Source organism: Ostrea edulis, chromosome 7 (assembly GCF_947568905.1).
Source record: "Ostrea edulis chromosome 7, xbOstEdul1.1, whole genome shotgun sequence".
In the NCBI taxonomy this organism is placed as follows: Eukaryota; Metazoa; Mollusca; class Bivalvia; order Ostreida; family Ostreidae; genus Ostrea; species Ostrea edulis.
Genome location: NC_079170.1, coordinates 79,858,439 through 79,881,228, shown reverse-complemented (window position 1 = coordinate 79,881,228; position 22,790 = coordinate 79,858,439). Strand labels below are relative to the sequence as shown.

At 34.8% G+C, this 22,790-nt stretch overlaps 2 protein-coding genes across 16 annotated transcripts in view; one reads left to right on the top strand and one right to left on the bottom strand.

Moving 5' to 3' along the window:
- Positions 1–452: 452 nt before the first annotated feature.
- Positions 453–4,145, top strand: LOC125655469 (E3 ubiquitin-protein ligase TRIM71-like). 3 transcript variants are annotated; one of them, XR_008797339.1, is made up of 3 exons: positions 471–580; positions 1,151–3,169; positions 3,215–4,145. XR_008797339.1 is itself a non-coding variant. In XM_048885777.2 (2 exons), the coding sequence occupies exon 2, from the start codon at positions 1,160–1,162 to the stop codon at positions 2,813–2,815; it is 1,656 nt and encodes a 551-aa protein (XP_048741734.2). In that variant the 5' UTR covers positions 453–580; positions 1,151–1,159; the 3' UTR covers positions 2,816–4,145. The 3 variants fall into 3 exon arrangements, 2 of the variants coding, with proteins under 2 accessions (XP_048741734.2, XP_048741733.2); XM_048885777.2 differs by having other exon boundaries at positions 453–580; positions 1,151–4,145; XM_048885776.2 differs by having other exon boundaries at positions 453–589; positions 1,151–4,145.
- Positions 4,146–6,468: 2,323 nt separating this feature from the next.
- LOC125653381 (FYVE, RhoGEF and PH domain-containing protein 2-like) overlaps positions 6,469–22,790 on the bottom strand; it is a 63,775-nt gene continuing 47,453 nt past the window's right edge. For 10 of the 13 annotated variants that reach the window (XM_048882820.2, XM_048882821.2, XM_056145446.1 and 7 more), the window contains 11 exons: positions 22,331–22,477; positions 19,717–19,800; positions 17,053–17,082; positions 14,972–15,051; positions 14,546–14,576; positions 13,698–13,781; positions 12,935–13,063; positions 12,028–12,174; positions 10,722–10,850; positions 9,556–9,701; positions 6,469–7,546 (listed from right to left, as the gene is read on the bottom strand). In XM_048882820.2, coding sequence (XP_048738777.1) covers positions 7,417–7,546; positions 9,556–9,701; positions 10,722–10,850; positions 12,028–12,174; positions 12,935–13,063; positions 13,698–13,781; positions 14,546–14,576; positions 14,972–15,051; positions 17,053–17,082; positions 19,717–19,800; positions 22,331–22,477 — 1,137 coding nt within the window. In that variant the 3' untranslated portion in view covers positions 6,469–7,416. The remainder of the gene's footprint in view (positions 7,547–9,555; positions 9,702–10,721; positions 10,851–12,027; positions 12,175–12,934; positions 13,064–13,697; positions 13,782–14,545; positions 14,577–14,971; positions 15,052–17,052; positions 17,083–19,716; positions 19,801–22,330; positions 22,478–22,790) is intronic. The other 3 variants (XM_048882822.2, XM_056145441.1, XM_056145443.1) reach the window with 1 other exon arrangement.

Below are 22,790 nucleotides of genomic sequence, written 5' to 3'. Positions count from 1 at the left end.
GAGAAATTAGTTTATTTCATTATAGTATAACCTAATACGGTGGTTTTTATTTTTATTTTTAAATATTTGACTATAAAATTATGAGATCATCTTTGTGTATGTCACTGTGTGAAATTTTGTATGCTTGATTTTTGGGTACATGTGCTCTGACACATAATGTATGCAAAATGATAGGGCGTGTCAAATATGAGTTTTTACGGAATCCCACGCGCTTGGTTGACATTAAAAGTACAGTATGGTAATACTATTCATTATTTAAGACACCCGCATTTTTAGCTGCAATAATGTAGCCCTCTCTGATTTTTTTTTTTTTAGGGAGAATAAAAAAAAAATTGGATAGGGCTACATTATTGCAGCTACCGCATTTTAGACACTTCTTTTGACAGCCCTACTAAGTAAGATATTTGTACACAATATGTGAACTCAGACCATGTGACTTGAACTTAGACCGCGTGACTGGTAATAAATTAAAGATAAATCAACCAGGAAGTATAAACACCAAACCGAAAGTACTTCCCAGGTGAATATCGGGGTGGGGGCCATGGATTCCGTGTCCATCGACAGCGATCGGATATAAAAGGTAGATTATGTAAGTAGTTTAAAGTTTTAGTACTCTTATGATTTTATTTTCAAATTTTCTTATAAATCGTTTATTTTTCTCGATCTATCTCGATCACGTGATTGAATTTAATCTGATACAACTATGCAAGACATTCAGACTTTGATCCATTTCCCAACGTGGGCACAATACCGAATCTGCAGGGGTCCGGAAGTTCGAATCCACCCGCCCCATTTTGATGACACATTTTTTAACAAATATGGTAATTTCGTAGTCTGGCATTCTCCTTTCTTGGGGTGTCAAATGTACCAAGAGATTTAATTGACCTTTGAAAAGTTCGAACTATTTGTCTGAAAAATTTGCTTGAAAAGGATTTTAAAAAAACACGTTTCAGGGTGGACCTCCTCCCTTTTGAAAGTAGACCCCCCCCCCTTTCAAAATTTATTGGATTCGACGGCCCCTGTTAAAACCGGGTAAAACAGCACCCCATGACCTTGAATTCCAGTGTACATGTGTATGATTGTAACCTATAACTCTATTTACGAACATTTCTTTATATTTTGAATATATTTCAATTCCATCTTCCAACAGAGATACGCAATGGCCACGCCCACCACCCAAGCACAGGAGGTCATCACCTGTGACCTCTGTACCAATCCAACCCGAAAATTCTGTAACAACTGTCAAGTTAGTTTGTGTGCAGATTGCATCAATAAACATGTGGAGAAGCTCGACTCCCTACCACATGACATCGTTCCTTTCAAAGACAGAAAGGTAGCTATTCCTGAGTGTGAATTTCACTCCAACCAGAGATGTGAGGCCCACTGCCAACAATGTGATGTTCCAGTTTGCCTGAAATGTATTTTTGGTCCCCATAATGGACACAAAGTCAAGGATATGCCGGAAAGTTTTAATGACAAGAAAAAGCAACTTGAAAAGGAAACCAAAGAAATTGAATCCACCATTATTCCACAGTACAAGAAGAAAAATGAAGAAACAGAGAGCAAAATATCCATTATAATGGCCAAATTTGAGGAACTGGACAAAGAAAAAGAAAACCATAGAAAGTTCTGGCACCAAGAGGTCGACACCATTTTTAACACACTTGGGTCTTTGATTAAATTCAAGAAAGAGAATCACCTGGCTGCTCTAAAATCCCACCAATCCAAAATAAATAATTGTATTCCAGACATGATCCAAACAGTTCAACAAAATAAGATGATTATGAAATCAAAAAAAGTGTCTGCAATCACCAACTACAAATCCAAACTACAGGAATACAGGAACATGCCTACTGATATTGATGTCAAACTGCCAACACTCAAAACCAACACAGTCCAAGGGAGAGAACTCAGCCTGGAATTAGGAGAATACAAGGCTAGCCTGACACAGACAACACTGTCCAGTCTGACAGAGGAAGTCTCCTATTTATCTTTACAAAAGCTGTTAGAGCAAGCCAAATCAATTACAACCATTCCTACTGGAGTTAATCCTCTACACCATGTTGCCTGTGTGGGAGTGGATGAGGCCTGGGTTAGTGGTGGAGATAAAACCATAAGACGTGTTGATATACACGGGTCTGTACGGGACACTGTCACCACCACATGTCAATACTGCCCTAATCACATCACAGTGACCAGACAGGGAGAACTGGTGTACAGTGATGGTGACAGTAGAACAGTGAACATTGTCAGACACGGGAGATCAGAGACACTGATAACCATACCACAGGGCTGGCATCCAGGCATATTATGCTGTACTAAGTCAGGGGACATCCTGGTCAGTATGTATACTACTGATTTTAGCCAACGTAAAATTGTCCGTTATCAGGGACACACAGTGAAACAGGAAATAGATAGAGATGACGATGGAGAACCAATCTATAAAGGAGGGAAATACCCACTGTATGTGGTGGAGAACAACAATGGAGACATCTGTGCCTCTGATAATAATGCTGACACCGTGGTCGTGGTGAACAAGTCAGGAAGAGTCCGATTCCGATACGACGGTACACCAGCCAGGAGGAAGAAGTCATTTAATCCTGTACCTATAGTGACAGACTCCATGAGTCAGATCATTGTGGCAGATATCAACAATGACTGTCTACACATCCTGGATCAGAACGGACAGTTCCTGAGATGTGTGGACAATTGTGGACTAGATAAACCTCAGGGACTGAGTGTGGACAGTGAGGGGAGGTTGTGGGTAGGGTTATATAAATCAGGAGAAGTGAAAGTGATTCAGTACATGAAATAAACACACACTGTTTACAACGTGTAATATACAGACATCAGATGATGACAAAGTTCAGACAGTGCATTAGTTCATTGAGATATATAAATCCTAATCACGGTATTACTGACAGAACTGGCATGAGAGTCCAATGTTACATCTCCTTAGTTTTATATACAATTCATGTATATTATTATATATGATCTATCAGAATCAAGTTCACATGGACAACCCAAAACAAACACATATATACTCGTGTAAAACAAAACTATCTTCAAACCCCCTAAATCCTGTAGGTATAATTGCTACATATGTTAAAGATGTGATTGGATATTCATATGTTTTACATAATGTTAAACATGATTTTATAATCATATGGTGAACATATGTTTTGAAAGTATGTTTAACATATGTTTGAAACAGGTTGACCATACTTCAAACATTTGATCAGAGACACATGTCTTTGGTGTGATTTACACAAGGTGAAAAATTCATATGTTAAACATATATGATTAACATATGCAATTTTGAACAAGTCATTAACGTACAGTCAAAAGGGGGGGGGGGTCTAGATCTATTTTTAGAAAGATTTTTTTCCTAGAAAAATAGTTAAAGTTCAATAATTTGTTATTAAGCATGCCACGTGTGTGAGCCACATCAACGGAATGCGGGATGACCTAGCTTGATCAAAATGATTGTCAATAATTATAATTCTCCGCTCATTTTGCCCCGATGCATTTAATTTTATTTTAGATTGCCTAATGTGAAACCTTCTGCAAAATCTAAAGGGTCCAATTCAAAATCAGTATGTTGAGATAAATTCTATTTACCAGATTCACAAAATAGAAATATGAACAGGCATAATCTAAATTGTGGTTTTATGCCTGTCCACTTCTCTATTAAAGAGAATAAGATATTTGTGTTATCTAAATGATGTATCAGTAACCAAAACTTGTCGAATCTTTTTTATAACGAATTCTAAACTGATTTTAAAAAGAATGAAGGAATGATAAACATGTAATATACATATATATTTTAAATTTTCCATAATCAGAAAGACAAGCACCTATGATTCTTGACTGTCATTTCTAACCTTATTAACCAGATTTCGTACCGTGTCAAATTCTCCAAGACTATTTTCCCCTTCAAATAATATTACAGATGTAGCGTAGTGGAATCTGCCGGGCTGACCGGAGCTTGCTTATTTACATCTAGGTCACCTGCTGATACTACACTGGCGATATGTCACATTCAGGTAACGTCAATGGACTATTGCTCTTTAGGAAGAGTTACTTCCCCACTTTATTGTAGTAGGTCAACATTTTCAAGTAATAAAGGTTTTCATAATGGTAAACCTATGTTGTTTTAATGCCGTGGCGGATCTAGAGGGGAGGGGTTACGAGGGTTGTATCCCCCTTAGAACATTAACAAGAGTATCGTCGGACAGGGAAATTCATCCTGGAAGCATATCATGCATTTTGAATTGATACCACACACATTCTGAATAGAAAAGCCTTAAAGTGGGTCATGGTGCACCAATCCTTCTGACATGTGAAATGATTATATATTTCTCTAAGAGGTTTGTTGTGATAAAATGTTGGTGCAATATTTGTGTCTATGATGAGAAAAAGTCCAGGAAACCATCCTAAAATAGGTCATGGTTCACCAATTACATATATGTCCGTTGAAATGTTAACTGATTATGTATTTCTATGAGATGGAGGTTGTGACAAAATTTCAGGGCAGTACCTGTGAGCATATATCAAATCTGGGAAACTCTTTGACCTACTTTTACTGCTAAAGTAAGTCATGGTTCATCAATCCAGCTGAAATGCCAACTGCATTTGCATTCCTCCGAGATGAAGCTTGTGACTAAATTTAAGGACAATATCTGTATCCGTAATGAAAACAAGTCAGGAAAACTGTTTGACCTAGTTTTAGCCCTAGGTAGGTCATGGTGCAGCAATCCAGCTGAAATGCAAACTCACTCTTAAGCCTTTGAGGAAGATTTTAATTGTCACCAAATATCAACACTGTACATGCATTTGTCACGGGGGAAAGTCTGGAAAACATTACTTTGGACTGACACAGACAGACGGGCAGACAAATCCTGATGAAATGCAAACTCAACTTGTATTCCTCTGAAAGGAAGCCTGTGACTAAATTTCAAGGCAATATCTGTATCCATAATCAAATATTTGACCTACATTTAGCCCGAAAGTAAGTCAAGGGTGGACCAATCTAGCTGAAATGCACACTGAACTTCCTATTCCTCCGAGAGGAAGGCTGTGAGTAAATTTCAGGGCAATATCAGCATCCGTAATGAAAAAGAAGTCCGGAAAAGTATTTGATCAATTTTTAGCTCAAAAGTATAGATTAAGGACGGACCAATCTAGCTGAAATGCAAACTGAACTTCCTCCAAGAGGAAGCCTGTGACTAAACAGGGCAATTCCTGTATCGGATTTCATAATGAAACAAGAGGCCTCTGGGCCACATAACTCACCCGAGTCGCATTAGATATTTTCCCTATATATTCGCATGTAAAACTTTGATCCCTATTGTGGCCCAAACCCATCCCCAGGGCCATGATTTTTAGAGACTTGAATCAATCTGCACTATGTCAGGAAGCTTTCATCTTTCAATTGGTCGAATGGTCCTTGAGAAGATTTTTAAAGATTTTCTCTATATATATTGTATGTAAAACTTTGATCCCCTATGGTGACCCATCCTACCCCCAGGAGCCATGATTTTAACAAACTTTAATCTGCAGTATGTCGGAATGCTTTCATATAAATTTCCGCTTTTTTGGCCTAGTGGTTCTTGGGAAGATTTTCAAATGACCCCACCCTATTGTTTAAATTATCTCCCCCTTGAAGAGGGTGTGACTCTTCATTTCTGAATAAATTCGAAAGCCCTTCACCAAATGATGCTTTTTGCCAAGTTTGGTTAAAATTGGCTCAGTAGTTCTGCAGAAGAAGTTGAAAATGTAAAGTTCACGACCTTGACCTTAAGAAACATTAGGCATCCTCTACTTGGCATAAAGTGTATGTGTACAGAGTTTGACGGTCCTAGGCCCAACAGTTCAGTCTGTATACTGCCTACAAGGTTTTCCTACTAAGTGATACTGCGACCTTGAAAAATAATGGGCATCGTTCTCTCATTATGGTGATCGAATGTACCAACTTGCAATATCCTGGAGCTTACAGTTCCGTTTGTATCCTGCCTACTAAGTTTTCCTACTGAGTGTTACTGCGACCTTGACCTCTAACCTTGAAAAACATAGGCATCTTCCTCTCATCATGGTGAACAAAGTTACAACATCCTGGAGCTTAGGGTTCGGTTTGTATCCTGCCTACAAGGTTTTCCAACTAAGTGATACTGCAACCTTGACCTTTGACCTCCAACCTTGAAAAACATTAGGCATCTTCCTCTTATCATGGTGATCAAATGTAACAAGTTGTGAAATCCTGGAGCTTATAGTTCGGTTTGTATCCTGCCCACAAGGTCCGGACAGAGAGACGGACAACACCATACAATAATACATGTACATGCATGTACGTCCCTTCTTCAACGGGCGTAACGTCCCTTCCAGAGAATTGTTCTTTCTTTTCGAAGCAATTCTTTGCAACCTTTTGTTCCTTTCCTCAAACATCTGAAGTCAACAAATAAAGGAGACTGATGGTTTACTGAAACGTTTATTGCTGCACGATGATGATGAAAGTTTAACAGTAATCAGGTCTGACATACTCTCATCTAAAACTTCAAGCGTTAAATAAAAAAAAAATCATTAAATTACTAAATCACATCGCAAAATACACATGTACATAACACAGGTACACAACAAGGCAACATAAACGTGAAATGTTGATGCACCATAAATCAGCCATGATACAAAAAAATTAAAGCCTCGTAATTTAGAACAGTAGAAAACGAAACTGATTGTATCAGGTTTAATATGTCGACTGAACTTAGGCGTGTAACAGTGTGAAACTCTTGGTCACTGTTCACGCCAGTATTTCTAGCTGCATTGCGAGTTATATTCAATTATTACGATTTTCAAATGTCGCCGTTTAATACTAGTATGCAAGCTATCCTCTCACTCAAATATACAACAAAAATTTTTAACGAAAATATACACAGTGGGAAAAAGTTCTCATAAATATGTTTTTCAATCTTTTAAAATAATTTTACATTATTATTACCATTATTATTGCCGCATTTCAATGATAACAGATTTTGTGAAAAAATTATCAAGTTATTATATAACGAAAACCAAGAAAAAACCTGTATAGAACCTGTCAGTGATAATGGTGTCTATAGAGTCATATCAACATTAGGTGAGAAATGGCAACTCCTATTTAAATCCTCCCAAGTCATACATGCATTCATAATAATGTACTCTATGAGACGATTGCATATTTTTCTCACATTTTAGAACTCCGTAAATTTCTTTACTTGCTACTGTTCAATGAATTTCGTCACTTTTTACAGGTCAATAGATTTTTTTTTATTTTTACAGGTCATTGACTTCCTTGAACATCAATGTCTGCCTCGTCCACACAGTATAGTGACTATTTTGTTGTCACTGACAGTTTTCAGTTGTCTGTTACGACTTGCTCGTCCACTATGATTTGGTTTTTTCTCCAGTGTCATCTGCTGTAAGACTTCCGGAACTTTCCGTGGAGTGGGTGGAGTTCCGGTTCAGTTCTTCTGGCAATTCCAAGTTCACCATTTTCTTCAGCACATTTACCCATCTATAGAATAAGATAAAAATTAATATGAGGAAAACACATTTCATATTTTTATATACAATGTAACTTTCATGGAAAACATATGAAATATCATTACCATAAAGTGAATGGCTCTCGAGATAATGAGTGGACAACATGTGGTCTACCGACCAACCGACATACCGACCGATCGACAGGTGCAAAGCAATATGCCCCTCTTCTTTGAAGGGGAGCATAATAAGATAAAATTAATATGAGGAAATCACATTTCATATTTTGATATATGTACACATGCACAATGTGATTTTAGTGGAAGACAAGTCCACAGCTAGTCTATGAAGGTTTTAATGGAAGACAAGTCCACAGCTAGTCTTAGGAAGGTTTTAATGGAAGTCAAGTCGACAGCTAGTTTTAGGAAGGTTTTAATGGAAGTCAAGTCGACAGCTAGTCTTAGGAAGGTTTTAATGGAAGTCAAGTTGACAGCTAGTCTTAGGGAAGTGTTCATCCCTTTCTTTGTTTTACTTCCCTTTGAGATATTTCGGCCATATTGAGACATCACAAGCATGATACTCAGGGCTGTAGCAGCAAGGGTTCTCATGCCAGTGCTTGTCACAATATTCAAGGCTGTATCAGCATGGGTTCTCATGCCAGTGCTTGTCACAACACTGAATTTCGGTTTGTAAGCCCTCATCCAGAAATCCTGCCACTCTCACTTCTAGATGCTGAATATTTGGGAAATGAACAGTCGCTACCCATTTTACGTCTTACATTGCCAAGGCACAACCAGAGCTCGAGCACACAGCCATGAAGTAAAAGCTTTATACCACCGAGATTCCAAACAGTTGTGGCTAAAGAATACATAATAGGTGTTGACTGCCATGGTGGCCTAGACATTAGAACGTTCGTCTCACATATGGATGACCGGGGTTTGAATCCTGGCCACGACAGATCTAAGTCGTTAAAACAGATAGTGACAGTTTCATCGCCAAACGCTTATCATCAGGTGTGAATGTCATAGGTCCTCGGAAATGACCTGAAAAACGGATGTTCCGTGTCACAGTAGGGGTGGCACGTACACTAAAGAACCCTCACTAATCAATGGCCGTAAGCGCCAAGCAAACGCCTAAATATTAAGCCCTTCACCAGTCTTGTTGACGTCTCCATAAGAGTGAAAAATTCTCAAGAGAGATGTTAAACAAGATAAAATCAATACAATCATAATAGGTCTAATAAAATTATGTTTGAAATCAAACATTTAATCTCGTACAGCAAAAGAATCACAATTTGAGTGATAAAATCAAAAAGACAAGAATTCCATCCACATAATACATGACCTCCCAATCTATAGACTGCCAGTGTAACAGCTTAATATTTAACTTAACCAGAAAGACGAAAAATTTTAAAAGGACAGAAAATACAATCTATATTTTTGCATCCATGGCGTTCTTCCATTTGAAATATTGGGATGAAATGTTATTCCTCCTTCAGAGGGTACAGAGGCAAATGTGCCTGACATGAATTGCTGTTCACATGAAATTCATATGTATTCCTCATGTGAAATTCATGTACATTTCATGTGAAATTCACATTAAAATATTCATAAGAATTTCACATAAACAGCAATTCACGTGCATTCACGCTACGATTGCATGAACACGATTCATTTTGACTGTAGGTAAGATTACATAACTGTCTAGACTGTTAACACACTCTGACTGTAGGTAAGAATGATTACATACTTGTCTAGGCTGTTAACACTCTGACTGTAGGTAAATGTGATTACATACCTGTCTAGACAGTTAACACTCGGACTGAAGGTAAGAATGATTACATACCTGTCTAGGCTGTTAACACACTCTGACTGTAGGTAAGAATGATTACATACTTGTCTAGGCTGTTAGCACACTCTGACTGTAGGTAAATGTGATTACATACCTGTCTAGACTGTTAACACTCTGACTGAAGGTAAGAATGATTACATACCTGTCTAGGCTGTTAACACACTCTGACTGTAGGTAAGAATGATTACATACCTGTCTAGGCTGTTAGCACACTCTGACTGTAGGTAGGTTGGTGGGATTTTCTGCTGGTGACACAGAATAAACACATTCTCCATGTTGTCTACAGGAAATATCACTTGATAGCCTGGTAGAGGGAGGGTGGAGATGGCATATATATCCTTCAAAGAAAGGTATTCCAGTAAATAAAGGTATCCCAGTAAATAATGGCATGTCTTTACTGTGGAAAATAAGCAACTTGTATAAAGAGGCCACCTGTCATATGTGACCTTTTTTCTTTCTCCATTGGAAGGTCTCTTGATACAGGTTTGATTGTCTTTACATTTTCTACCACTCTACATGACTGCAAAATGCAATAGCCAAGGAATATTCTCAGCAACTATCTTCAAAGTCATTGAGATTTTTCAAGTTGTCATCAAGAATCATGACACCATGGTGATGATTAAAATATTAATGAGATTGTTAAGATTTTTTTGAAGTAAAACACTTTGCACAGTAACTAAAAAAATGTCTGCTTTCATTTATTTTAATATGGGATCTCAGTTTATAAATCTGAAGAACACAGACAACCATATACAAATGCTACACTCTACAAACTGTGTAGAAATGATACATTTCAGATGACTGTTTAGAGATGGAACATTTCAGATAATGGTTTAGAGATTGAACATTTCAGATAATGGTTTAGCGATTGTACATTTAGATGACAATTTAGAGATTGTACATTTCAGATAATGGTTTAATTAGAGATTGAACATTTCAGATCACTGTTTAGAGATGGAACATTTCAAATGACGATTTAAAGATGGAACATTTCAGATGACTGTTTAGAGATTGTACATTTAGATGACAATTTAGAGATTGTACATTTCAGATAATGCTTTAATTAGAGATTGAACATTTCAGATCACTGTTTAGAGATGGAACATTTCAGATGACGATTTAGAGATGGAACATTTCAGATGACGATTTAGAGATGGTACATTTCAGATGACTGTTTAGAGATTGTACATTCAGATGACAGTTTAGAGATTGTACATTCAGATGACAGTTTAGAGATTGTACATTCAGATGACTGTTTAGAGATGGAACATTTCAGATGACGATTTAGAGATGGAACATTTCAGATGACAGTTTAGAGATTGTACATTCAGATGACAGTTTAGAGATTGTACACATACCTGGTGTGCCTTGAACTCATACATTGCGAACTCCTTGGTGACAACGAACCACCTCCTGGTCCAGGTCTTCCCCCGATCCACGCTCTTATGGAGATACCCAGACAATATAGCAGGGTCATTGGCATTCATCTATATCAAAAATATATAAGCATATAGTACCATTGGATTTATTCAGGACTGCATTATCTTTCTTCACTCTATAAAAAGTGTTCAACATGCAGAAAACAAGTACATGCTTCATCTAAAGTAGTTCACAAGAGTGAGAGTATTTCTAGTGAGAAAATAAATGCACGTAATCTCTTTAGGCAAACTATAGGATTCCACAGAATCTTTAGTCACATCCCATAAAGATCTGGGTTAGAATAGGGCCTCATTGCCTTTGCTTGTCATAAGAGGCGACTAAATGGGGCAGTCCTTCTGTTGAGACCGCAAAAACCGAAGTCCCGTGTCACAGTACGTGTGGCATGATAAAGATACCTTCCTGCTCAAAGGCAGTAAGTGCCAAGCATAGGGCTAAATTTTGCAGCTCTTCACTCCCAATGGTGACGTCTCCATATGACTGACAAATTCTCAAGAGAGACGTTAATCAATCAATCAACAACATGACAAAGATTTCGACAGGTTCAGATCCAAATTAGAAGAAGTTCTCGGTACCCCTTGCTTGTTGTATGAGGCAACAAAATGGGTCAGTCCTTCAGATGAGACCATAAAAAATGAGGTCCCGTGTGTCACAGCAGGTGTGACAAACATGCCTCCCTGCTTAAAGGCTGTAAGCGTTGAGCATAGGCCTAAATTTTGCAGCCCTTCACCGGCAGTGGTGACATCTCCATATATATGAATGAAAGATTCTCGAGAGAGACGTTAAACAATATATTGTATTGCAAGTTAATATCACGGGCGGAAGAAATCGTAATATTTTTCATTTAGCAACAAATGGTGGTCGGTTTAATTCGCGGAAAAACAAATCTTAATATCCTTCAATTTGTTTCTTATCAATATGAAAGATTAATTCAATGAATGTTAAATTCGCGGAAATTTTGTTTCAGCGAATATAATGAAAATTAATTCCGTGAGTTAATTTCCTGCTATACAGTACAACAAAGAAATCTATGACTATGTCTATTTCTTGACCTATAACATCATCACTAACCTTTAACACCCCCCTTGGGGTGGGGTGGGTGGGGGTTTAAACCTTATGACCACATCATTAACCTTCAAGATTTCTTGTTTCTTTGTTGACCTATGACCTCATCACTAACCTATAAGATTTCTTATTTCTTTGTTGACCTATGACCTCATCACTAACCTTTAAGACCCCCTTCGGAGTTTTCTCATTGATCTCCTTCCCGTCGACGTTTTTCAGGATGGAGAAACATTTATCACAGACTCGGTTTGGCCTATTGTTGTCGTAGGCCAAGTTACTCTTCTTTGATGAGCACTTCCCGCACACAACCTGTTTGAAAATCAATCCGTACATCTACACTTTACAGTTTGTCCGATTTCCATCTATCTTTGAAGGTTAAAGAGTTAACAGTATTGAAATTTCTACATCTCTAGAGAAATTTGTTCAATTACGCTTTTATTACTGCTTTAATTTTGAACTTAACAGAATGTGATCGATCACAATCTGATTGCACACTAATTGTCTATAGAGAAACAAATTTAATTTCGGACATTGTTTTGAGATTTGATAAAGTTTGGAAATGTGAACCAAAGTTATTTCTGAAAACCTTCTTTACAGCTAATCAGAATTTTTTGACTTAGTCGATTCAAAACATTGATTTCATTTGCGATTCACTGACTTGCGTTCCCATTGAAGACGCAGTCATGAGTGGATATTTAGAATTTTTGTAATAGAGTTTTGAAATTATTTGTACGTGTTTTTTTATTGCTAAAACATTTATCTAATGGTGGATTTCCTCTTTGAATTCAATCTTATTCTTGTATTCAGACCAAAATCAGATCTTCATATTTAAATCAAAATCCAACTTAATGACGTGATAAATCTGAAAAACTCTAAAACTTTGCTGGCAAATTTTCTAAAATTATATTTCATGTCTTAATTTATACAATTACTATCATAATGATACTTTGTGATGATGAAGATCTTGCTATACACATCAAGGGAAGTAACTACTCCATCACCAGGGGCAATGTACTCTCAGCTAAGACAATGTTATTTTGTTACCATGGCTACAGAATCAATGACTCACCCTCCCACAGGCACGACAGTGATGTCTACGTTTCAGCGCAGTGAAGGATTTACTACAGAGCTGACACATAGAGACTTCATCGTCCTTAATCCAGTGGGGGGCCACATTTCCTATATCACTCTCAGGTACCTACAAATCACATCGCAAACATGTGTAAGTACGACTGCTAGGATTTCTACAAATCGCATCACAAAAATGTGCAATTATGACTAAATGTATATGTATTATTGAGAATTAAGTAAAATTTACTAATCACATCACCAAAATGTATAAGGTATGAAAACTAAGATTTCTACACACAATATGTCGCAAGCATCCTGTATGATTTCTACGATCGGGTCACAAAAATGTACAAGTAATTGACAGCTAATGATTTATATTTCAATGAAAATCTATGGTGAAAAAAACCCACATTCGATGTTGTACGTCATTTAGTTGTGGAGGAAAGAAATGCCTTGTTAACTTTTATTAAAATTTTACACAGACACTATCAACCATGATTATATGAAATAATATCAACTACATACAGGGGAAGGGGGAAATATGTTTCTAATATTTATTGTAATTCAGTGAAGTTTTTTTTTCTTTCTCAATTTGAAATAGACATACACAAGACTGTGAATTTTTTTATGTTCTTGAGTTAGCTCCCTTACCTCTCCAACATTACGGGGGTGTGTGTGTATGTGTGTGTTAAATATCATATATATACGAGATATACACCTTACTGTGTAAAGTTTTTATGTTCCTGAGTTAGGTCCCTTACCTCTCCGCCATTACAGGGGGGTAAATCAGCCCTTCTCATCGATGGTTTTCTAATCCTGAACTCCTTAATTACGTTCTTAATGCTCTGAAATAATCACACATGATTTGATATAGACTGAATGATCTGTGATAATCACACGTAATTCGACTTCTAAATGCTCTGAAATAATCATACATAATTCATTTTAAAGCCACTCTGAAACAATATAATCACACCTAATTTGATACACTTAATTTAATTTCTTGATGATCGGATGATTCAGAACAACAGCGAGTGCAGTGGTTAATTTTAAATAACTATTAACATGAAAATTGACTTACAAAAGCAGCATTGTGACATCATCAAAGCTTGACATTTTTGTTTAAAACTCAAGTATCTTAAACATATGCTTGTACATGGTAATTAATTAAAATGTACATTTATTTTCATGTATAAAGTCGTATGGAATGAAGTTTTAAATAGCTAAGTATTTCAGTGGACTAACAACAATATTGACTTGGTACTTAGTATGTCTGTTGGTGTTTTTTTTTAAACTGCTGTAAAATACATCAGCATAATCTGCACTAAGGTTTGTTACAACACATTTAACATATATTGATCGCCATCAAATGAATTCCTTAGATATAATTAAACAGCATAACATTTTAAAAGGTTAAAACATCTTCAAAATCTTGCTTTACTACTGTGTAAACACATATAATGATCACAATTCTATGATCAGGAACCTGGTTTTAGTTGCCACTTTGCAAAACTTATCATCATAAGCAGCAGGAAGAAATTAAACCTTTTTTTTAATTGCATGAGATTTCATTTTAACAACTATTTCCTTGATTTTCTTAATGACTTACTTCACACCAGCTATTTTCTTCTCCAGGATTTCTGAAATCATGAAAATATAGAATAAATGCAACACCATCAAACTCTGTAATGAATTCAATCTATTTACAAATGTCAAAAATATTCAAAATTGATTGAAATTGTCGAGAGTAATTGTAACATTATAACACGAAACTTCCTGTAGGATTGCATCTGTCAAATATCTGCATTAATAGGCTATGTATATATTATGAATGCATTCAATTTTCCCTACAAGTTACAAATTTTTAGTGTCATGTACATGTTTTGAAATACTTACTCGTCTAAGAATTGGATGATTTTTATATAAATACTTACTCATTTAAGAACTGGATGATTTAAATACTTACTCATCTAAGAATTGGATGATTTTTATATAAATACTACTCATCTAAGAACTGGATGATTTAAATACTTACTCGTCTAAGAATTGGATGATTTTATGTCTGCTTTTCACATAAAATGTGTTTGGAATGTCTATATTTTCCCCTTCTAGAATCTGAAAGAAAAAAGTGAACAAAAAATGTATATATGATTTCAACCAAAGAGTCCAAAATGAAATCAATATGAATTAGGTCAGAACGCCTAATGAGCATATCGAATAAATACTGGAGTGCTTTGACTTTGCACTTTTAAAACAATCTTGAAAAACTTCATTATATATACAAATCAACTGCACAAATCAATAAGAAGTCTAAATTGTTCATGAAAGGTATTAATGAGTATTTCATATTGTGACTTTCTCTGCATGTGCCTGTAAATATAAACATGTTAAAATAATGCCAACAAAATGGGGATGCCTCAGATCAGATCTCAATGCATAATAATGGTGAGTTATTTGTAGCAATGCATCAATCACGTGATGGTCATACACAGTGCTGCAGAATCTCTAAAAATCAAAGTTATACTTCCAAACAAGGAAGTAATCATTCACATATTGTATCTAATTTTTATTTTTTGGAAAATATTACCAATTTTAAATTCATTGATATCAAACACAGAGGAAATAATAATCAGTATTTCATTTTTTTTCTTTGAAAATATTTTTGATTTTTTTCAAAATATATATTTCCGCACACATCCCAGTATAAAATTAAAAGTTTTGATATTACATGCAAACTTTCTTTTAACACCTGTGATGACACTTTCACTTACTACATGTATTATAAGGTATTTACTTCTCCTAAATTCTTTATAAGCTAGACTACATGTATTATAAGGTATTTACTTCTCCTAAATTCTTTATAAGCTAGACTACATGTATTATAAGGTATTTACTTCTCCTAAATTCTTTATAAGCTAGACTACATGTATTATAAGGTATTTACTTCTCCTAAATTCATTATAATTAAGCTAATACTATATATGTATCATGGTATTTACTTCTCCTAAATTCATTATAATTAAGCTAATACTATATATGTATCATGGTTTTTACTTCTCCTAAATTCATTATAATTAAGCTAATACTATATATGTATCATGGTATTTACTTCTCCTAAATTCATTATAATTAAGCTAATACTATATATGTATCATGGTTTTTACTTCTCATAAAATTATTATAATTAAGCTAATACTATATATGTATCATGGTTTTTACTTCTCATAAAATTATTATAATTAAGCTAATACTATATATGTATCATGGTATTTACTTCTCCTAAATTCATTATAATTAAGCTAATACTATATATGTATCATGGTTTTTACTTTTCATAAAATTATTATAATAAAGCTACACTACATTTCAGTCACCCAGGAAAATGTTTAAAAGATGAAATACAACCAGTCCATCACTGACCCAGAATAAAAAACATTACTCCAACTAAACAATACTACTCTGTTCTAAAATCCCTCAATCACCAAGATTTAAAACACACAGCATGAAGTATGATATAGTCCACATACAATTTTAAATGATGTAAAATATTTTATTTTACATTTTTGCAAAATAATGCACTCTAATTTACAAATTATATGTATATGACAAATATATATAAATATTTATACATGTAGAATGTAATTATATTTGTGAACGGCTTGGGAGAGATGAGATCTTAATATAATGCACATTTATCATTTTCAGGGTATGGAAAGCATTATGCTGCAGGGTCATGTAATCTGGAATAATGGCACTGAATATTCTAATATACTGTATGTTTCATATAATCACTCAAGCTTTATGAAAATATGCATGTACATAATTGTTACCTAGTGCAGATTCAAATTTAAAATATGTTCTCACTCTATGAGAGCTCAATTAAATTAATATAATAATTTCAAGATAATTAATGACAGTATAACTTTACTGAACAGTGGTTCAGTACAAGATTAGATTTCAATTTACAAAACAGACTCAAATTTGTTGCATCTTAAATTCATATGTTATCTCTAAAATATTAAAAAATGATGAAATAATGTTAATTGGTAAACAAGCATGTGATGTTATGAGGCATATATATGTTGCTAAGGCAGGCCCATGTCCATGACGACATACCCAATCAGCATGAGTAATATTGTCCTCAATCTAGAAAGAAAAATCATCAGATGGGTAAGACATTAGCAACATGCAAACACAAAGGTAACTCTCTCTCTCTCTCTCTCTCTCTCTCTCTCTCTCTCCATGGTCTCCAGAATGATTTCTTGTTAGCTTGAAATCCCAATTAAAACCAAATACACGGAATGTGTTTGTGACACACCGTGCCCTTGATGGCAACAAAGAAACACATGAGAGGTCTAGTCAGAAGGAACCTGAATAGCCCTTCCTTATATATAGTTCATGAGATATTGCCTGGGTTTAACTTTTCATAAAAGTATGGGTCAAAAATTTTTGGTACGTACATATAAAAGGTATTGCTGTAAGGAATGCACATGCCAGTGGGAAATATTCATTGAGAGCCCTATCACTCGATCATCATCAATTCAAAAGTTATGAGCAAGATAAGAATTTCAGACAGACAGACAAACGGGCAAAAACAATGAGTCCTCTGACCTTCGATATGGGCTGGCCCCGGGGCATAAAAACAAATAATATAAAAACACAAAGATTAATAGGAACAAATTAATATCTTCACTACCAATTGTCAATAATATCAATTGATTAATTAATGTGCATCATTGGGGTTTCACAAAATTTAATTAGTAAACTGCAACATAGATAGATAAATTAAATATCCTATTGCATCCTAACAACATTATATGAGTTCCTACACTCCTCAGGCATTTTCAGATATTTTATACAGTCTTTCAAGAAGTTTTAATTGTCATTTATAATCTAAATGATAACTCATAGAAAGCATTATACACACAGCTATGACTGCAGACTCCAGTAGAATACAGATAATACATGAATCAATAGAAAAAATGGGGGAATAAAAAATTTCTAAGGTGAACGTGTAAATCATACAAATGTTTAAAGATTCATTATACCTCTAAAGATTTTTTCTATACAAGTGCTTAAAAAAGGCTTTGTCCATCTGACTATTGAAAAACTGTACAGTGGTCAGATGGGTTCAACCGCTGGTGACCAGATAGCTCAGTTAGTAGAGCACCTCAGACCAGAGATTCAGGGGTCCTGGGTTCGATTCCCCGTCTGATCCATTTCATTTTCTCCTTTCCAATTGCAAAACCATGGCTGACTCTAGAACTCAGCCACACGATTAAGGTCATCACAATTTCTGACCACACAATCCCAGGCACACAATACTGGTCCAGTGACCATATAACCTCACAATTCTTATCACACTTTTTCTGTGTTATCGAGTGAAAGGCGGAGATAACGATCAATCTCAAAACTCCCATAAAGAATACAAAATAAAGAGTTGGGCAAACATGAACCCCTGGATACACCAGAGATGGGATCAGGTGTCTGGGAGGAGTAAGCAGGCCCTCAGTTGTAACCCACGGTTACCTTCCTCTGTATCCCTCCGCCATGTTGAAGGTCAATGTTTTTGTACCTCAATTTATATTTGGTAAAATAATCCCCTTATAGAAAAGTTTTTAAAAATGTCATTGGAGAGATTGCAGGAGGTTGCATGTATTTTGACATCTCAATGTTGAAATCGGGAAAGCCCTGGTGGGTCACATGTGTTGCAGGTAACTAGTTTTGTGACCATCTGCCCAGGAGTGAACTGCAGTGTCACGTAACTACTCACCCACAAAATGTCTCTGAGAATCATTCAGGGGGGAAAGAAATCTCAAGTATAACAAATTACAATAGACTTACCATGTAGAACAATTGTATTATTTTACCATTTCGTAACACACCAATTGTTAGCTGTATATAAGTTCATGATTAATCTCAAACTGTTAATAATCATCTGGAACCAGAAATTGTTATACTGTTGTGACTAAAAGCATTAGTATAAAAAACTCTACACATAAATTTGTCAAAAAGCTCCCAGCAGGTCACATCTCTGAATATAAGATAAATAGAACATTCCAAACTGGGAAAAATTCCAAGGCTGTTTCATCAAAGATTGAGTGATGGACTATATACAAAATCTACTAGATGTATATATGTAAATACAGTAGAACTTCAGTATCTCCAACAATGATATTTTGAATACCATGGATATGTCGAAGTGATTCGAAAGTCCCAACCACTTATTCTTTAAGCATTTTACCCTTAATATCTTTTGTCGGAAAACTAGAAGTCTTTTCTCGGTCCCATCAAGTTTGAGATAATGAGGTTTGACTGTAAATAAAAGCTTACAAATAAGCGAGTCATAGAGAATCAAAAGGCCAAACAAAATTACACGTGTGTTTACGGTCACATAAGATATAGGCTCAATGTTACACCTTTTGTAAATATCTAGGAAATGTTTTTCCAAAACAAAAAGCATCATCTTGTGTTTTGTGGAGAAGCAAGTGTTCACACATGGGGTCACCATCTTGATATGAATATGATTGTGTAATCAGAGCCAAATTTTACTGTACAGGTAATCTGTTAATTATTACCCCTCTCATCCCATCCCCCCCCCCCCCCCCCCCCCCAGCTGCCATTTAAATTGATGAATTCAATTTGTCAAAAATTAAAATGATAGGGTCAAAAGTATAAATCAGATAGGTTAGTCAAGCGACCGTAAACACAAAATTTTTCGTTTGTGGCCATTCAAGATTTTAAAATCGTATATTTCATTGATCATTCATCCAAACTCACCTCTGTTTCATCAATTTTTAACTCCGCTTTTAACTTGTGACTTCCCAGCAGCAATTCCCCACAGATCAGAAGCAGGTCATTGAACTGAAATAGACACATATGTCTATATATATACTGTAATATATTGCGCATATATATATATATTTTCATGCCAATGATTTGGCCTTCAATTCCTTATTTTACATGAGCACTCATGATATAACAAAATGACTTGTAGATGTTAAATCATGAGAACACGAATTCATGAGTGGTGTGCAATATAAAAATAAAAGCAAGTAATTTTATTTTGCGAGCGATTCTTCTCGCGAAATTATGCAATAATAAATTCCCCACATATATTTAGGAATCTATGCAGTACTATACATAGTATTTACTGATTGAAAACTTGGCCATTTCTTCGTGAATGTGAACAATATACATATGATTCTTGATAAATACGGTATGTGTATTTTAACGACTGGGAATTGATTCCAACAGAAATGAAAGTTAAATGTAAAATATAAAAATAAATCCATTTTCTTGAAGCGTTAATGTACGTGCTTCATGAAACATGAAATCCAAAGAAATGAAGGTGATCGGTTTATATATACGCCCATATGATATTGTCATAAAATGTACATACTTTTTCAATTAATCAAAAATATTGGTTTGGGTATATATGTAGATGTGGTAAAAAAAATTCAAAGCAAAACATTTTTGGTATTTAAGCCATTATTTTTAAACAAAACAGAGTATCTATTTTACACCTTACATTCTTGAAAAAATAAGAAAATTGCAGTTATAGTATTCTTAAATTTTGTTGAAACATCTTATAAACACTTCTGAATCTAAAACAACTTCCTCATAATGCTGGAGTACTCAATTAAAAAAAAATGAATAATTTGTAGATGTTTCCTTCAATTCCACTTATAACAGGTCAGTGTCATTAATTCTGTACAAGGAACTACACCAAAGAGTGTTTAAGGACTAAAATATTATCCACTACAGAAATTTGTAAAATAGCTGAGGACCTTATTGTTGAAAAAATGCACTATCCCTAACATTCCCCTCCCACTTTTGCATTAATATATGTATTTTTGCATTCTGACCTACATGTATTATGCTGGCTGGTCAGACCATATACATGTACCATACAAGAACCTACACTGAACATGTATGATGAATTACAATGGAAGAACGCAACAAAATTAAAACCCTACAAAACTGCCTTTTGATTTTCATTGAAGCTAGATTATGAATTTGAATCTAAAATTTAGAAATTTTCTATCTATGATTATTTCAAGTTTTTTTTTTTATATTATTATTTGAATTTTTTTTTCATTTTAAATTTTTTTTTGGTTGAGTTTTTTAATGTTTTTAAATTTGGGGGAGGGGGGTCTTTTTTTTCTTTTCTTTTTTGTTGGTCTTATTCACTGGCCATGATATCTTGAAAAAAATATCTAAAATTTCCTCCAGATAGAGTTCAATAAGAACAGATACACAAATCTCAAATTGTTATTTTGTATGTACATGCACTGCCTAATACAGCCTGAACATGTAGTTTTCTTTGTCATGACGTACTATCACTGCAGGCGAATTGTGGAAAAACGCAATATGGTCTAAAATATATTCAGAGTTCTTGCTCAATAATTCAGTGTAATAGACAGTGATACTGAAAAAAAGAAGTTATATTGTAAATAGAAGTATCAAATTAAAGTAGAAAATTATAGTTATAAGAAATCTTAATATGAAGCATATCTTTAGAAAATTTTCAAATCAACCTTCACACATGCAGTGTTGCAATTAGAAATTTCACGGGGAAATGTGTCCTTTTTCACAATGGGTATGAGGCCTTCTATTGGCCCCCGTTTTAGAGAATCATGAGCCCAGCCTGCATGTATCTGGGAATTTCTTAGGTTTTTACCAGATTAGTTCTAATCAATTTATTCATGACGAGAAAATTTCACAAGTGACATTCAATGTATCAATAACCATAAATAGCAAAGGAAAATGTCAAGTTAATAAGAGTTGTGTGAATTGGTATTAAATCTCGAAAGTTAATAACGTAATCTTCAAGTTATGCAAAAATAAAAACCTCATACAATTTGTAAGTCATGAATAAATGACAAATCAGGTTTATATGATAAAAGCTGTGATTATTTGTGAATATACGAAGCCTTGTGTTGTATGAATGATGTTAAACGAATGATATGTTAAGACTTGTGTTGTATGAATGATGTTAAACGAATGATATATTAAAACTTGTGTTGTATGAATGATGTTAAACGAATGATATATTAAAACTTGTGTTGTATGAATGATGTTAAACGAATGATATGCTAAGAATTGTGTTGTATGAATGATGTTAAACGATTGATATGTAAAGCTTTGTGTTGTGAGAATGTTAAACACTTCAAACATTTATCTCCCTGTGTGACAGACTTTCTTTTCTTTTTTTTTTTTTTTTTTTACAAAATCACCCGAAATATTTTTAAATCTTCCAGCACTTAAAAAATGTGATGATATCTATTCCCTTCATTCTTCCAACATAATTAACATTTATTGATGAGACTATCTGACTTGGAAACTCTTCACATCTTTTTTTTTTTATCAGAGACCATAAACACATACACACCAGGAACAGATATCTGTCCAGACGCTCCCCACCCCGAGCCGAGATCTTCTTGATTTTCCCCTCCCTCACTAACTCTCTGGTCGGGCTGATCAGGTCAATAGTGGTGGCCACCTTCTCCTTGATCTCCAACAATTTGTGAAATTTCTCCTGTGAATTCAAATTTTATTATTTGTTTCTCAAAATTATAAAAAAAAAAAAATTTTTAAATTAAAGGTTAAATTCACAATGAAAGTGAGAATTTACTTACACACTTAATAATATGAATAGAAATTCAATATGCCCTATTCATGGATTTTATTGTGTCAGGTCCTGCTATCAAATTAGAACTTAAAACATTTACATTTAACATTGGATAAATGCCTTAATTTTCCTACTGCAATTCCTGCAAATCTCTAATCCAGAATTTCAAATGGAGGTCAGGCTTGGATTTTTCAAAAAATCTCGAACTCAAGTTTGAGTT

What these genes read in the sequence shown, in the direction of transcription:
- LOC125655469 (XM_048885777.2), top strand. Translation starts at nt 1,160, where the DNA reads ATGGCCACGCCCACCACCCAAGCACAGGAGGTCATCACCTGTGACCTC.